This window comes from Cicer arietinum, chromosome 4 (assembly GCF_000331145.2).
Source record: "Cicer arietinum cultivar CDC Frontier isolate Library 1 chromosome 4, Cicar.CDCFrontier_v2.0, whole genome shotgun sequence".
Classification (NCBI taxonomy): domain Eukaryota; kingdom Viridiplantae; phylum Streptophyta; class Magnoliopsida; order Fabales; family Fabaceae; genus Cicer; species Cicer arietinum.
The window spans coordinates 44,711,979-44,731,097 of record NC_021163.2 but is presented as its reverse complement, the minus strand read 5'-3'; the positions used below and the strand labels follow the sequence as shown (position 1 = coordinate 44,731,097).

Genomic DNA, 19,119 nt, shown 5'->3' with positions numbered 1-19,119 from the left:
CCCGACTTGGTCCTTTATTTTAATTTTAAGTGACAATTTGATATTTTATGTTTTAAAATTTCAACAATGATATCCTTTTTTATACAAAAATTCAAAAAAAAATTCAATCAAAACTCATAAAATTAATTATATTCTTCAATATAATACAAATTTCATCAAATTCGTAATGTAAATCTTCAAATAAACACATATTTTCATACTTTATTTGATATTGTTAGGAATAAAGGACTAAATTGGGAAGAAAAAAAAAAGATAAAGGACTAAAACGTTATCTGAAATTAAGTTAAGGGACCACAAATGTAATTTAGCCGAATATTTATAAATTAATTTATATTTGTCTGTCTTCAATAACATTAATGAAGATTGAACTCGAGAAGTCTATTTTTCATATTAATTAAAATTTAACTAAGATTAACTGAGTAATGTAGATCCTATTTAAATTTAATGTATCATATGAATTTTAAGCGATCCATATAGTTGAATTAAATAGTATTAGAATTATACATTTCATAAATATCATTTATGTATGTACATACACTTAGTCAAATAAATATATTATATATACACATAACTATTCGAATTTGTTTACTCCCTACAAGAAAGGATGACTAAGCCCTTTATTTTATTCCAAACAAGCGACCCAGCTATATTTTGGGTCAAAGCAAGAAATGCATTTTATTCGGTTAAGAAAGCAAATGTAAGAAAAAATCTACATGCCAACAATTTTTGATGGTGAATCAAATCCGATTCAACACAAAAATATATTAAAAAATCTTATGATTTGAATTATTCAAAGGGAAGTGGTCCATGAACTATTTGTTAATACAAGTTGCTTTAGCTTCAATCGAAAGTATAGTGACTAAAACACATAAGAAAGTATCCAAAAAACAATACATCCACGGAAATCAAGTAAGAGTCCACATGGAGAAAACTTGAAACCGTCACTTACATTGCCAACCCAAGTGCATTTATATTAATGCAAGTAAATATTTTAATACTCATTCATCTCTTTTTTTTGGTTTTTTTACGGTGAAACAAACTCAAGTAATAAACGTGAAAAAAAAATCAGATATCTCAAATTTAAATTTACGTCTTTAACTTATCAAATATTTCTACTACTAGTATTTGAGAAAAGATTAGGGACCTATTAGCATATTTTAATAGTTTAAGAACTAATCTAGAGTGGTAAATCTGGAAAATTGATGGTTTATTCTTTATTTATATTTCATTTCTAAATAATCTTTTTTAAAGTTAAAACAATCCTTCCATATTTGATAATTGAACTATCTACAATACGTCACAATTGACAAATAATCGAGTAGTATTTTAACCATAATTATCAATAGATTTATGCAATCAAGTTAAGCTTAAAACATAAGTTTGATTCCAAGCTAATGTGTACATGAAATAATATTTGGAAATCGAGTTAAGCTGTTAAGCACATATTTTTTTAGTATTTAAAAACATATTTTTTAGTATTTAAAAATATAATTCGAACTCGCCAGAGAAAAAACAATGCAGTTACCTACCTTTGCACCAGCATATTTTGTATTGATTTTTGGATATTGTTCAACTTTTTCCTTACCTTTAAATGGGGATCTGATTCAAATATATGCACCTTTTTGAACATTTGTCCATTTATAATTTTTCTTAATATAAACCTCATGAAAATAATAAGTACATATATATATATATATAATAAGTATATATATATATATATATATATACTTATAATATATATATATATATATATATCTGTAAGTATTAAAATAATATAATAATATGAATGTGTATTACATGATGGTTCTGATGATAACAAATAGTACTGAGAAAAATAGTCTAAAGTTTGAGACCTTAGAATTTCTAGAATTGGTATGTATTAAATATGAAACATTCTTGAAACCTCAATCAAGTTCCAAGTTTTTATCATAATTAGAAATACATTATTATAAAACTTAAAATCTAGGACCATGTTACATTAACTACTAAAACAGTTATCCTTCCCTACATCTAAACATAACCTTCATGATACACATTCAATGGTAATTCCCAACTGTACAATAAAGTTACTATACTGAATTAAAAAAGAAAATACATGAACATGAAATCAATACAAAGATGTAAAAATTCCTCAACTCTAGTAGCATTATGGAGTGAAAGAATGTACAAAAATCATCATCCTACTCTCTCTAGTGGAAAACAATACCATGGAAAAATAGCAGGAAAAAAAATCATATTTGTTAACAAAAATCTTATTCATGCGTTATCTTTGGAAGGAAGATCATGACAAGTTCTTGTGAGTGTTAAGTTTCCTTCTCGCTCATTAGACTCGATGAGCATCAACACGACTTCGCGCATTGTCGGCCTCTTAGAAGGAGACATACTTGTGCACATTAAAGCAAGTTTCAAAACAGTGAGCATGTGATTTATTGTGATTTGGTCTTCAAGATCAAGACGATTGTCGAGTATCTCTGACGACAATGTGTTGTTATGGTTCCGAATATGGTTTCTCACCCATGTGACAAGATCACCTCCTTGCTCCATTTGCTGAACTGGTGTTTCTCCTGTTAGCAATTCCAAGAGCACAACGCCATAACTATATATGTCACACTTCTCTGTAACCTTCATGGTATAAGCATACTCTGCAAAAGAGTAATTGATAACAAATGTATTGAGTAAATACTAAAAAGAAAACAATTAGGAGATTGAGAAAACATGCACATAAATCATAATCAAGTTTGGGTGGGGGGCACGCTATAAAGCAAAGAAACAAACACAAACACAGAAACTAGACATGACACTGACATTGATAATAATTTGAGAAAATGAAAATAATTAAATGTAACTACATGTGATAGTGTTGTTTCGGTGTCAGACACCAGACACAATTTCAATCTGAAGTTCCAGTACTACATAGTGTGCGTGTGTTCTTCACTAAGATTTGTGAGAAAAATTCAATGAAAACTTTTCATCTTAGTTCTTAAGAAGATGACAAAAATGCTAAATATGTACAAACATGAATAATATAATGATATATCACATGGTCATGTATAACTGATTCTTTATATAACTCAGCTTCATCCCTTGCAACTATGTGCCTAACGAGTATTAATTATTACAGGATCATGAAGAGAACTAAAAAGTAATTCAAAACTGTTTAATGTATAAAACTCAATTTCTTGAAGAAAAAAATATAGTATATAAGCCATGAAGTGAAACTGCAAGATCATCATGAGCTACAGAACAGGACTCTCAATAATATGATTAAAAGAAATTATATGCTTCATAAACTAATTATAAAAAAATAGGATCTTACCAGGGGCAATATATCCATAAGATCCGGCAACCGCAGACATTGATTTCGACTGCGGCATGTCAATCACTTTTGCCAAGCCAAAATCACCGACATGAGCCTCAAAATTTTCATCAAGCAGAATGTTGTTAGATTTTATGTCACGGTGAATAATCTTTGGTTTACAGTCATGATGCAAGTAAGCAAGACCTTCGGCAGCTCCAAGAGCAATCATGAATCGAGTCGGCCACTCCAAATTACTTGCAGAACCATGCAATAATTCACCTAAGCTTCCCCTTTCCATGTACTCATAAAGTAAAAGATTGGAACCTTGGTGATAACAAAAACCATACAGCTTCACTATATTCCGATGCCTTATCCTTCCTAGAGTCGATATTTCGGCTCTGAAACTATTCTCAATGTTGTTCCCTTCCCTGTTAGATGCTAACTTCTTAACAGCAATGGTTTTACCAGATTTCATCACTGCTTTATAAACTGTTCCACATGCTCCGCTACCGATAACATAACTTTCATGAAATCTTTTCGTAGCTTCAAGTAGGTCTTGAAATGTGAAACCATCCTTTGGAGGCAAATAGATGTCTGAATCTTGGGATGGATTTTCAGTGTCCGCAAAGGAACCAATGGCCTCCCGAGGTTGTTTCATAAAATATAAAAGAACCAAAATCAAAATGAGAGAAACACCACCAACAGTAGCCGCAATGATCATAACAATTTTGGCACGAGGAGACTCAATGCCTTTCCCCGGAGGAACAGACCGAGAAGCTGAAATGCTATTGCAGTCACCGATAGGTGTACCGCAAAGACCTGCGTTACCACCAACAAAGCTACTTAAAACCATACTTTCGAAAATTTTAGTTGAAGGGATGGGTCCAGAGAGGTTATTGTATGAGAAATTACACCCCATCAAGCTCGAAAGCTGGCCAAATGTACTTGGAATTTCGCCATCCAAATGATTGTTATTGAGAAAGAGGTATTCGAGCATGTTGAGATAGCCGAGCTGAGACGGGATTCTTCCAGAAAGATTATTGTAACTGAGATCCATTTCTATCTGTAAGCTTGAAAGAGAACCCAACTGAGGCGGTATTTCGCCGAAAAATGAATTGCCACCCATCATCAACCAGTTCAAATGAGACAGATTTCCTAATGCTGCAGGAATATATCCAGATAACTTATTGTCTGAGAGCTTGAGAATCTCCAAGTGCTGAAGTGTTCCAAGTTCATTCGGCAACGAACCAGTAAAACTATTCCGACTGAGATCGAGACGCTGCAGCCTTTGGCACCAAAAAATTTCAGGTGGGATTCTTCCAGTGAAAAGATTCGACGAAACATTAAAAGTTACCAATTGAGAGAGATTTCCTATTTCCTTAGGCAACTCCAATGAGAAGTAATTGTCTGCAACATGAAGCCTTTGCAGATTGTGGCAGTTTGCAATTTCGGGAGGAAGCGGACCGCTGAACCTGTTCTTGTTCAAATCAATGGCAGTAAGGTTCTCCAGTTTACACAATTCTGAAGGGAAGCCACCAGTAAGCCTGTTACCAACCAACAACAACTGTGCCAATGATTTACAGTTCAATATCCCTGTTGGTATGTTTCCATAGAGCTGATTATCAGCAAGATTCAACAGCATCAAATGAGAATTTCGGCATAGATGAGGAGGTATCGTTCCTGTCAAGTTGTTGTCAGAAAAATCAACCACCCAAAGAGGACTATAAAGTCCAAGTCCCTGAGGAATAATACCACTAAGGGAGTTGTCAAAAAGTTGCAGCTGATACATATGCGTCAAATATTGGAAGCCAAGTGGAATGGGACCAGTAAGATTATTTATCGACAGATCGAGCTTTGTCAAGTTCTTCAAGTTACCAAACTCATTTGGTATCAAACCGGATAGATGGTTCTCAAAGAGAAAGAGCAAACTTAGACCGCGAATTTTGTTGAACTCCGAAGGGATATCACCTACTAAAGAATTCTCTGAGAAATCAATGTGTAAAGCTGAAGAAAGATTTCCAATTTCCCTTGGAATGGTACCATTCAACTTATTTCTGTAAAGATACAACCACTTCAACGATTTCAGGTTCCCGATCTCTTGAGGTAATGGTCCAACAATATTATTCCCATATAAAGCAAGTTTCTCAAGCCTGGTACAGTTCCCAAGCTCTTTAGGAACAACTCCTGACAACTGGTTTTCCCATAAAATCAATTCTTTTAAGCTTACAAGCATTCCAATCTCGCTCGGTATCTCCCCTTCGATCTGATTTTGAGCAAGACCAAGACGTACCAAGCTCTTACATCTGCTAATTTCCTTCGGCAAACTACCAGTAATGTTATTTGCACCAGCTCTGAAAGTCTCAAGATTCTTAAGATTTCCAATAGAATTAGGCAACGGGCCGACGAGAAAGTTGCTATAAGCAACTAACTCAACCAACGAAGTCAAGTTTCCAAACTCATCCGGTAGAACACCAGAGAGTTTATTGTTGCAAATATTCAAACTTCTCAAAACAGATAGCTTACCTAATTCAACAGGAATTAGTCCCTCAAATTGATTATTGTTCAAGTAAAGATATTCCAAACTCAAACACCCACCAATCTCTTTTGGGATATTTCCATTCAAACCATTGTAAGCAAGATTGAGATAAGTTAAATTTATAAGCCCCCCAATGCTACTAGCATTTAAAGTTCCAGAAAGATCCATAGAACTCAAATTAACAGAAACAACCACTGGATCATTACTGTTATATTCATAACTGCAATTTACACCTATCCATCCACATGGATTTTCATCACTAGACTTCCAATTTCCCAAAACGTTATATTTATCATGAAGTCCATTTTTAAGATCCAATAGGATTTTTCCCTCTTTGTTCAAACCCTCTGTGCTAGAAATAAGTAAAGTCAAAAGCAATAAAATAACAGAATGCCCTTTCGGAAAAGCACTCCCCTCCTTGATGTTACCAAACATCTTAAGAATCAAGACCTGCACAACCAAATAATCAATCAACCACTTTCATAGCCAAGTGATTCATATTTAGTTATTTACAGCATCTCAAAATTCAGAATTAAAAGGCCTAATAAACTTAGACTCATATATATATATATATATATATATATATATATATATATATAATTTGAAAAATTAACTTAAACTATTTTTCCTAACACTTATTCGCAGCAATGTTAATTTGAGAAAATAAATTAATTAAATGTAACACATAGGATTCGAGTTGGATACCGACAAGTGTCAGACACTGACAGACACCTAGAAGTGTCAATGCTTTCATAGCATACTCCGAATCTCAAAGGTAAAACAAAGATACAAATGAATATGATGACACATAAAGTCATGTGTCAATTAAGAGGTAAGAGTATGATCTTCCAATCTCAAGTGGCATAGTTCAAATCCACTTTTAATATGTTTGTAAAATAATCATTAATATAATACTCTTTAATTAAAGATAATTTCTCTTCTTCCAATTTAAGAAAAAAATGTGAAAAGAAAAGCAAAATAAAAAAATAAAATAAAAAGCATACCTTTCAAAGGCGACCATCACTTTTGAAAAAGGAGATAAGAAAAAGAGAAACCAGTTAACCAATTGGGATCAACAACTCCTTGTGTTGAAGGAACATTAAGAAGAAGCATGAAGCTAATTAATTAAACTCAATCTAAAAAGTGAGGATCTTCGATCTGAAGGTGAAAAAGCTAAGAATTTTGATCAGAAAATAAGAAACCCTTTTAAGAAAGTACTAATAAAATGAACAAGGAATACATGAAAATGAATATCCAGAATAAGAGGATGTTAGAATAGAAAGAGAAAGAATTAATGATGAAGTGGGAAGAAGGATCTTTATTTTTATTAAATGGCCGACAAAGCATGGTTAAATCTTTCTCTCATAGGATCATTTTGGTTGTCTCTTGAAAAAGCCAAAAGGGACTTTATTTGTTTTGATTGCAACCTTTTTTAAGTGATGAGAAAAGGAGGAGGAAGAAGAAGAATATAAGAATGAAAGGAAAAGGTTTGAGGAATATTTATTTATTTTATTTTGGGTAAAGTTTTGGAGGTTAGTGTTTTTTGGTTGGTAGGTAGGCTCTGAAATAGTTGTAGTTAATGTAGCTGTAGTTGTAGTTTGTAGTTTGTACTCAGTCATTCACTACTCGCGTTCTTTTCTACGCGTCACTTCGTTTAACCAAACATCTTTCTTCTATTTCACCACCAACTAATGCTGCAAATGATTTGGTCTCAACTTTCGCAATTTTCGTACCCATGTCGATTTTTTTTTTTTTCTTCTTGACTCAACCATTTGGGTAAATGAGATTAGAGATCGGACTTAGTTATTTTATTTTATAATAATTAAGTTATTTAATCATTTTATATATATTAAAAATTGTGTATAAATAAAAAAGAAAAAAAATATAATTTTATAAAATTATATTTTATAGATATTGATGCATTGTTAATATTATAAATGCATAACATAAGATATTGTATTAAAAATGATACAAGTATTATTAATTAAAAGGTACAATTGGAGAAAAAAATGCATTAGAAATCAGAAGGATGATAATATTTTAACAAATTGGTCAATTATTGTAAGACGAAGTAATATGTATATGGAAAAATGTTATATGTGGTAACTATCGGCTAGTGCAATTATTGACGGTCTGATTTCAATCAATAAATGAGATCGTTTCTAAAGTTCATTTATTGAATGTGTAATATGATTTGTCTGAATTTAAAACAATAGTTGAGATTTATTAATGCGTGATTATGTTATTAGAGAGAATTTGAGTCCTACATATTTACTAAATCTATCACAAAAAATATGAATTTTCTTCTCTCTTTAGATTGTTTTGATTTATAATTGCAATAATTATTTTTTATTTATTTTTTAAATTATTTTACTGTTAGTTTGTAACACATTAAATAAATATTGTTTAAATTTAAAAACACAGATCAACTTTAGGGGAGATTAAGGATATTAGATTTGTGATAATTGCATACGATACTTGCTTTGATGATGATATGCGGGAGATATACATGTAAAAGACATTTTGATGTCTAAGTCCATCTCAACAAAATATGGTAAATGAGTAGGAAAATAAGGGTTAGAGATTGTTAGAACATGTTGTAAAAATTGAGAGGAACTGAAATTGTAGAAGAAAAGAGAAAAACAGAATGTTTTGAAAAATTGAGATTGATTAACTGCATATGGAGAATGTTCTCTGTATTACAGATTTTTTATATCAAACAATTTGCACAGTATTTATGTAACTAACTTCTAACTGTATTCTAACCTTCCTAACTAACTACAAATCACTTTTAATTACATTTAACATGCCCCTAATTCAAAGTGATTCAATTGTTGTTAATTCAAGATTGTTCATCATCTCTCGGAACTTCACCCTCTTCAAGCTTTTAGTTAGGATGTCAACCTTTTGATCATTGGTACTGCAATGCTTTATCTTGCCTTTCATCACTTGAACAATCTCAAACACTTCTTGAACTCCCATCAACGATATCATTGATGCGGACCGCCTATCTCAATTCTTCCCATCAAGGATTGACAAATTTGATGGAAATCCTCTTCCATTCATGACTTCTTTCTTTCACTCACACTTTGTGTTTTCCGATTTTGTAATTCCCCTCACACTTGTACTCGTGTTTCCCAAAGTTTAAAACTCAAGCTCTTGATGCCAATTGTTAGAAAAGATTGTAAAAATTGAGAGGATTTGAAATTGAGAAGAAAAGTAGGATGTTATGGAAAACAAATATTGATTAACTGCATCTGGAGAATATTCTTCGTATTACAGATTTTGTATCAAACAGTTTGCATAGTACTTCCGTAACAAGCTTAACTAACTTCTAATTGTATTCTAACCTTCCTAACTAACTAAAAATCACTTTTAATTACATTTAACATAGATAACCTAGTATTTGGGATTTGACTCACTTTTTGTTGATGTCCTTACGCAGTTTATACATGTCCATTTATAGGGATAGGTTAGTTACTCACAAAATGACTTACAATGAAATTTAGAATGTAGTTGAATAGAGTTTGAGCTTTTAAAATGATTTTGAAAACTTATGTGAATTAGAATTCGTATTCGAAAGTTAGATATGAAATTAAGCAACACAAAAATAATAACTATATACACAAGAAAACATAATTTAATTGAAGGTTTTAAAAGCTTTTAGACTTCAATCAAATTTGTGAAAATCTTTAAAACACTTAATGAAATCACAATCAATAGAAACACATAGAAAATAAATTTCCAGTATGAATCAAATTTAAGATGTTGAGAATAATATAAAATAGAATTACTCAACAATTGAAACCAAGATTCAAAAATAAAAATTTCTAAGATCACAATCTTTTTGTTAATATCAACGCAAAATAGAAAAGTCTCCACCAAACACCAATATGAACAAAATCAATTACTAACAAAGTAAATTGTAGAAATTAAAAGATTGAGAGAAAGAGAGAATCACACAGAGATTTATATTGGTTCCTCTAGTTTATTCTCACATGTAGAGTATATTTAGTTCCTATTCAATCGGATGTGATTTTTTTCTTTTATTTTTTTTTTATTTTGAACATTTACAAGATTCATCGGCAATTGTTACATACACAGTAATCAAAATCCTAGAAGAATCCTCCAAAAATTTTGAACCCCTATAATTGAACATTTACAAGCTTCATGTTTATTATAACCCGTAAATTTTACCCATGGTATTAGAGATTTGCTGTGAAATTTATAGTTTTCCATCTATAATATTGTGATCTCCCTCAACTAATAAATCACAATATAAATATAATTGAATTTAGACTTTTAGTACCGTTGTCTATTTTTTAAGTTGATATATGTCATGATTTTAATTTTATTTTGCTGCTTAAGAATTGATATACTGGAAGAAAAAAAATGAAGTTTTCTGTTATACGCATTTATGTTATTATAATACATATATTTGATTACGAGGAAGCTTACTTCGTATATGCTTATGGTTTGTTTTGACCATTTTCTTTTATTTTCATGCCTGCAAATAATACTTCTAGTATATGGATTATGTCATGTGTATATACTAGTATATGGTTCTTAGTTATTTAATTTTTCCGGCACCAAGATAAAAGATATCAAGCATTGAAAAAATAAATTCATACGTACCATTTTAACAATCGAATTTGACTTTATTGATATAGATGCATATATATCTAGAATATATATGTTTTATTTGAATTGTTTATATATATATAATTAAATATTATTGAAGAAAGTTATGAAAGTTGCTTCTAACAAGTTATATGTTTTGATTAAAATTTGTGTAACCTAAAATGGTAAAATAAAAATGATGAAAGAAAGCCACAAAATAAAAATGTGAATGTTAATTAATTATAGGATTTAGATTTATCTAAATTTTTTTCTACAATTAATAAATTTGTTTGAGAGAAATTGAAATTCTTGGATCAAATATACATCTTTGTTTACTTGAGAGTTTTTAAATTTTTTATTATCATAAATTTGGCATTGTTTACGATAGTATATTGCAGTGATTTATCAAAGGTGAATTATAATATGCGATGACATTTTATCTGAGTATCTGATAAATTTAATGTGAGTATATATTTTATGATTATTTTGCAGCAGTTTCTCTTCATTCGCAAGCGGCATTTTTATAATTTTTAATGGTTTGAACTTTTCTTAATGGAGTGAAACTGAAGTTCCATTTAGGTGGTTTGGACCTTGACTTATCACTTTTTGGAGGAAAAACCTATTGTTGATGATAGCAACACGAATGATGAGAAGTTTGAACTTAAGGCATGAGAGCGGTCCAACAAATTAAGCCTTAAGTTTATGCGAATGATTATTACAAACAACATCAAGACTATTATTCTACAAACAAAAAGTGCTGAGGAATACCTTAAATTTGTGGAAGAAGGTTTTCTCTTTGTTGACAAATCACTCGCTAGTACATTGATGACTCAACTCTCGACCATGAAGTTTGATGGATCGCGAGACATACAAGAGCACACTATTGAGATTATTAACATTGCATCAAGACTAAAGTTTTTGGGTATGGTAGCAAATGAATCTTTTATAGTTCAATTTATTTTGAACTCACTTCTTTATAAGTATGACGCTTTTCAAATTAACTATAACAATATGAAAGCCAAATGGGATATTAATGAGCTGATTGGAAAGCTCATTCAAGACGAGAATTGGCTGAAGCATTTTAAGAGTCATTATGTCAACCAAGTTCACGAAGTTGGAAAAGCATTAAAGCCAAAAGCCTAGAAATTTAAGAAAAATGGACTTATTAAGCATTAGAATAAATCTAATTTATATGCTAAACAAGGACATTTCTAGAAAGATTTTCCAAAAGGTAAGGCTTGGTTCGAGAAAAAAGATATGTGTAAAGTATATGTATGCACTTTTGAATCAAACTTAGTTGATGTTCCTCATAATTCTTGGTCGTTTAACTCTAGCGCTACTACTCGTGTATCTAATATGATGCAAGGATTCCTTACGATCCAAACCACTAGCCAAAGTAAGATTTTTCTCTACATGAAAAACTGTAATAAAGCTCCAATTGAAGTTATATGGACTTATCATTTGATTTTGGATATTGAGTATCATTTAGATCTAATAAAAACTCTTTATATACCTTCAATGTCTAGAAGTTTGGTTTCTCTTTCAAGTTGGACAATTGTGGTTTTGTATTTAATGGCGGACAATGTTGTTTCCATTTATGAAATAATAATAAACTTCTTGGTTCTTGTTATATTATTGATGGTTTATATAGATTGAAACTTCATAATCAATTTTATGAGTCATTTCTTACCAAGCATCAAAGTATTTGAATTGAGTGTAACTTGCTTAATGTACGTTATGCATACTTTTGACGTAGAAGCTTGGGATCACATATCCAAAGAAAGATTAGAAAGGTTAATAAAGAATGAGATTCGGGAAAATCTATATATTTTATTGATCTTGGGTTATGTGTGGATTGCATTAAGGGAAAACTTATCAAACATAAGAAGAAAGGTATCACAAGAAGCAACTAGCTTTTTGAAATTATACGCAACTAATATATGTGGATCTTTTGACACTTCATCTCTTGGTGGAGAAAAATATTTCATCACCTTTATTGATGACTTTTCACATTATGGATATTTCTACTTGCTTAAAGAAAAATCTCAAACAATTGGTGCTTTTGAAATTTATATTATTGAGGTCGAAAGACAATTAGAAAAGAAAGTGAAAGTCATAAGATTTGATTGAGTTGGTGAATTTTATGGAAAACATGGTGAAATGAGACAATGTCCAAGGTCATTTGCAAAACTTCTTGAAAGACACGATATTCATGCACAATACACAATGTCATACACACTACAGCAAAATGGTGTGACGAAAGTGTAATAAAACACTAATAGATATGGTTAAGAGTATGATGAACAACTCCCCATTGCCCAAATTTTTGTGGATGTATACTTAAAAACTGCTATGTATTTATTTAAACAAAGTCTTAGCAAGAAAGACCCTAAAACTCCTCTTGAGTTGTGGACAAATAGGAAACCCAATTTAAGAAACTTGAATGTTTAGAGTTGTTCGGTAGGAGCAAGAGTCTATAATCCACATGAAAAGGAGTTAGACTCTTGAATAATATGTGGTTACTTTATGGGTTACTCAGGGAAGTCTAAAAGGTATATCTTTTATGGTCCTAACAATAGTCAAAGAATGGTAAAAATTATCAATGCAAAATTTATTGAAAATGTAAGTAGTGAGAGTGAGGAATGACAAAATATTGATATAAAGGAAGTTAAGGTAAATATCACTTTGCCTATAAGCGTTCATTCTTCAATAGTCGTTGCAAATGTTGTTCCAAATATTATTCCAAATATTGTTATAGAACATTATGACAACTACAAACAATATTTGAATGAAAATAAACCCTATGAAGAGACTAACTCACAAAGGTCTGAACAAAACGAGTCTCAAGAGGTTCCTTTTAGAACATCTCAAAGAGAAAGAAAATAAGTTATTTGTAGCTATTATGAGACTTATTTGCTAGAGCTAGACATTGAAATCAATGAAGATCCAATTTCATATTCTCAAGCCATTAATATAACCGAACTTGAGAAATTGGTTGATGCTATAAAAGATGGGTTCAAATCCATACAAGAAAATAAAGTTTGAGAAATCATTGAATTATCAAAAGGTGTTAAAACGAGTTGGCTGTAAAGAGGTCTTTAAGACCAAGCGTGACTCAAATGACAATATCAAATGATGTAAAGTCATACTTGTTGCTAAAGGATAAAATAAAAAGGATGACATTGATTATAAATAAAAATGTTCTCCTACCTGAACGAAAGACTCATTGCATATTATCATGGCACTAGTGGCTCATTACGACTTAGAGTTACACGAGATGGATGTTTTGAAGCTACAATTAAGGAATTATGGTTGCAAAATTTTGTTTTAGGGCTTAGAATAGTTGCCAACTTTGCTAATTTGATGAAAATTTATTGCGTTAATTTTGTAGCGGTATTCTTTTCCAAGAATGATAAATACTTAGAGGGTGCAAAACACATAGAGTTAAAGTATTTCTTTGACAAGGAGGAAGTTTAAAAACAAAGAGTATCCATGAGCATGCCATAACAGATCTATTGATTGTTGACTTGTTAACTAAATGGTTACAACAAAAGAAATTTAAGGAACATGTACATAGAATGAGTCTTAGTTGTCCTATTGACTAGTGTATTTGATGATGTTGATACTATGAGAGCTTTATGGATATGTATTTATGAATCTTTTATAATTTGTTTATAGTCATTGTGCACGTAATTTTTAATTATGAGTTATAGTATGGATGTCATAGAAATATTTATGGGACCATAATGATATTTTATGCGGTGCTTAAGTATTTATGTAGTAGGGCACCGGTGTATGTCTTACATGGAAGGAAATGTGTTTTGAAAATTAATAATATTTGATTGTCATGACTCACACTTAGTGTTTTATTATATTAAGTTAATTATGAATTCATATGGATGAGATTTGGCACATGAACTTTATATATCATATGTATGCAATTATTTTTTAGAATTATTGGCCAACTGAAAAAATGTAAGAATTTTAACGTTTTGTAACCTTTCAATTTATTGGTCTAAAATAAACTAGTGTAATAACAATTATTAAGATCTAGTAATTGGTAAGATACAACTTAGTAACCAATATATATTAAAGTTCATTTGTGGACACTAAGACTTGACATATGTCTCATTAAATGATACTATCTATAAATTGGTCATCTCTGCCTACAAAAGGCATATGTCCATTTTCTGCTCAAGTAGACATAACTTTTTTTTATCCTTACATGTGTCTTAGAAAAAGGGAGATGAGAGAGAAACCACTTCATTGTATCAGTTTTCCACGAAAGACTATGGCTTCCACATCGAATTTGGGTGTGTGAAAATCATAAACTTCAAGATCTTAGGTTGATGAGTATTTCGACATAAAGTTTATTATGACGCTTAAGTTTTATAATAGACACCCCTACAAATAATATACTCTTGATGTTGTATTTCGCACCAATTCTCAGATGCACAAACAACTTGAACAAGAAAGAGTTTTTAATCTATGTTATGATCTTGAACGCACGAGTTTGTGGAGTGAAAGGGAATTATTCTTAGATTCTAAGATGTTTTGGAATGTTTATATAGGATGCATGAAAAAGATTGGCGAAAGTTAAATGTTTCCCAAAAGTAATAATAACTTTGTAATTGTCATAATTGTCAAAACAAAATCAAGTTTGCAGGTTCGGTAAGTCGACTTCCAAAGTTTTTGAGTCAACTTACACAATTATTGAAAAATAGTTTTTAAAGTTTACAGCAAAGTGATTCGATTACCACTTTTTAAGTCGACTCACAAAACCTTCTATTTTGAGGTGAGTTGACTTACTTGTCATTTGAGTCTTAGTCGATCAACAAAGGCAAGTTAGCTTTGATATCACTCAAAATTACTAAGTCTAGGAGACCCTTATATTTATAGGTCATTTTTCTGCACCATGTCTAATTCTAATTTTGGTGCATGGTCCCTACCAAATATTCCCTATTGATTGGGAATAGACAAGGTACCAAGGGGGCGCGTGTCTTACATCCTACAGGAAGGTGAAGTAGTTGCTAGACGCTTATTAAGGGTGGACCAAGTTAATTGATAATGGTTATACCATGAAACTTGAATACCTTAGCCTCGTCAATTTGTACTTTACTTGGAACAAGATTTTTACAGTTCATTTAGTTCTTCTTATTTATATATGACTAGTTGTCCATGTGTTATGACCTCAATACCACCTAAACCCTCTTCCTATGGATACAAGCTCGATTGTTTGGACCAAACAATTTGGTATCCAAAAAAATACTATATTGAGAAATATATTAATTAATCTTCTTTCTTAAAGAGTAAATTTAAATGGGTAAAAAAAGAGTAAAATTAAAAGGGTATCATTTTATTTAATTAAAAATATATGGGATAACTCAATCAATTTTATAAACTTATTATATCTTATTAACACACGAAAAGGAGGCCAAGAAGAGGAGATCAATAAAAGAAAGAAGGAAATGATTATATTAAGGTTGATTTGAAAAGATTTATAACTCTAGTGAGTGGTGGTATTTGTGATGGTATAGATAATTTTTCCAACCAAATGGGAGTATGTGAGTATATCTACATCTTTGATATTAGTAAATCGTAGCTCAATTGATGAGTTTGTGTTAAGGATAGGTGAAAGACAAGGAGACCCCTAGTTTCATTGTTTTATTCTTAATTGTAACACCCCGTTTTTCAAAGCGAGGGTATATTTTTTTTTCAAAAGAGATTAAAATAAAACAGAGTAAAACAAATAAGGAAATACCTTTGGATAAATAATTGAGTCATTATAATTTACAAGCAGCGGAAAAGTTTCTCAAAATACGAATCCAAAGTATTTACACTTCAAGAGGTGGTACATAGACCCCATCATAAATAACATGTCAAACAGACCATATTAGTATAGATACATTTTTCCAAATCAAAATACTGCAACCCAAAAAGAAGGACGTCTAGTCCCTATACATCAACCTAATCTGATCATCCTACCAAAAACTATACACCCTGAGGGATCTCCACGCGCCCCGCGAGATCTTCCTACATAGCTCCAGTCAAGCACTCCCGTCTACATTCCCATCTGTAGGGTACGAACCGGTAGGATCGTCCTGACTCTCATCAGAGGGCAAAGCCCAGATTTCCACAATAGTTGTAAAGGGTCACCAACCGAAATTAACAGATAACACATAACATTTAAATTTTAAATGCACAAAATAACCTTTCAACTAAGCATGCACCTTAAAAGGATTTTCCATATGCTAAAAGTTCATATAACACATGCCAAATAACAATGAACTCAAAATGAAGTTCTCAAACCATCAAGTAATACATAACTGACCAAAGCATTGATAAATCAATTGAGCAATCGATTATCTAACTCAAAATAAGGACTTTTGCTGAGCCAATCGATTGCCAAATCGATTTGGTCAGTTCTGCTGAGTTTCTGCATGACCAAATCGATTTCTAAGTCGATTTTGTCAGTTCTGATGAGTCCCTGGGTTGCCAAATCGATTTCCAAATCGATTTCGGCAGTTTTGCTGAGTTCCTGCCTCTCTGCCAATCGATTTCCAAATCGATTTCTTAAAAGATTTTGAAAGATATATTTATACATATCTCAGCCCCTGACTTAAATTCAATCGATTGGGCAATCAATTGACAGCATATCTCAGCCCCTGACTTAATGCCAATCGATTTCCAAATCGATTTTTGCTGAATTCCTGCATGGCCAAATCGATTTCCAAATCGATTTTCTTAATTGGTTTTGAAAAACATATTATAAAATCGATTGGCAAATCGATTATGTCACATTAGGGAAGTCCCTGTACATCATCCAATCAATTGGGAAATCGATTTCCCTGCATATTCTTCCAAAAACACATAAACTAACTCAATATCATTCATACACAATTCCACATCTTAACACTTAGCAATGATAACACAATCGCTACAACATCATGAGTTTCGAAATAGTATTGCAATCAAACATGCTATCACCAAATTCCAAAACATACACTTAACACTTATAACACAATACTACACAGACAAAATGAACCAACAATTCACAATTTAACATGGTGTAGTCTCTCACGGACAAACACATGTGCAGTCTCTCACGGACAAACACAATTCGCCAAGAAATGTAAGTCGTAAACGTACCACCTATCACAGGTCAGTACTGTTTACCGAGGTGCCACCTATCATGGGTCAGCACAACTTACCCAACGTAAATCGTAAACGTACTGCCTATCACGGGCCTGTACCGTTTACCAAGGTGCCACCTATCGCGGGTCAGCACGATTTTTACCAAAACACACATAAGTAAACGAGACATTAAGAGATTCCCCATTCTTAACGCCCAGTTAACTTAACGATTTTCAAAACAAATATTAAGTAACCAAGACATTAAGAGATTCCCCATTCTTAACGCCCAGTTAACTTAACAATTTTCAAAACAAATATTAAGTAACCAAGACATTAAGAGATTCCCTATTCTTAACGCCCAGTTAACTTAAACGATTTTCAAAACAAAACATTCAGTAAATAAGTCATTAAGAGATTCCCCATTCTTAATTCTCATTTAACTTAAACGATTTTCAAAAACAAATATTAAGTAACCGAGACATTAAGAGATTCCCCATTCTTAACGCCCAGTTAACTTAAACGGTTTTCAAAACAAAATGTTAAGTAACCGAGACATTAAGAGATTCCCCATTCTTAACGCCCAGTTAACTTAAACGATTTTCAAAAACAAATATTAAGTAACTGAGACATTAAGAGATTCCCCATTCTTAACGCCTAGTTAACTTAAACGATTTTCAAAAACAAATATTAAGTAACTGAGACATTAAGAGATTCCCCATTCTTAACGCCTAGTTAACTTAAACGATTTTCAAAAACAAATATTAAGTAACTGAGACATTAAGAGATTCCCCATTCTTAACGCCTAGTTAACTTAAACGATTTTCAAAAACAAATATTAAGTAACCGAGACATTAAGAGATTCCCCATTCTTAACGCCCAGTTAACTTAAACGATTTTCAAAAACAAATATTAAGTAACCGAGACATTAAGAGATTCCCCATTCTTAACGCCCAGTTAACTTAAACGGTTTTCAAAACAAATATTAAGTAAACGAGACATTAAGAGATTCCCCATTCTTAACGCCCAGTTAACTTAAACGATTTTCAAAACAAATATTAAGTAAACGAGACATTAAGAGATTCCCCATTCTTAACGCCCAGTTAACTTAAACGATTTTCAAAACAACATTAAGTAAATAAGTCATTAAGAGATTCCCCATTCTTAATACTTATTTAACTTAAACGATTTTCAAACAAACATTAAGTAACCAAGACATTAAGAGATTCCCCATTCTTAACGCCCAGTTAACTTAAACGATTTTCAAAAAAACAAATATTAAGTAACCGAGACATTAAGAGATTCCCCATTCTTAACGCCCAGTTAACTTAAACGATTTTCAAAAAAACAAATATTAAGTAACCGAGACATTAAGAGATTCCCCATTCTTAACGCCCAATTAACTTAAACGATTTTCAAAAACAAATATTAAGTAACCGAGACATTAAGAGATTCCCCATTCTCAACGCCCAGTTAACTTAAACGATTTTCAAAAAAACAAATATTAAGTAACCGAGACATTAAGAAATTCCCC

The 19,119-nt window shown here is 31.5% G+C and overlaps 1 protein-coding gene across 1 annotated transcript; it reads right to left on the bottom strand.

Moving 5' to 3' along the window:
• Positions 1-2,011: 2,011 nt before the first annotated feature.
• Positions 2,012-7,399, bottom strand: LOC101503161 (uncharacterized). The gene is made up of 3 exons (XM_004513969.4): positions 6,839-7,399; positions 3,317-6,284; positions 2,012-2,642 (listed from the first exon to the last, which is right to left on the bottom strand). The coding sequence occupies exons 2-3, from the start codon at positions 6,267-6,269 to the stop codon at positions 2,257-2,259; spliced, it is 3,339 nt and encodes a 1,112-aa protein (XP_004514026.1). The 5' UTR covers positions 6,270-6,284; positions 6,839-7,399; the 3' UTR covers positions 2,012-2,256.
• Between the last annotated feature and the right edge of the window lie 11,720 nt (positions 7,400-19,119).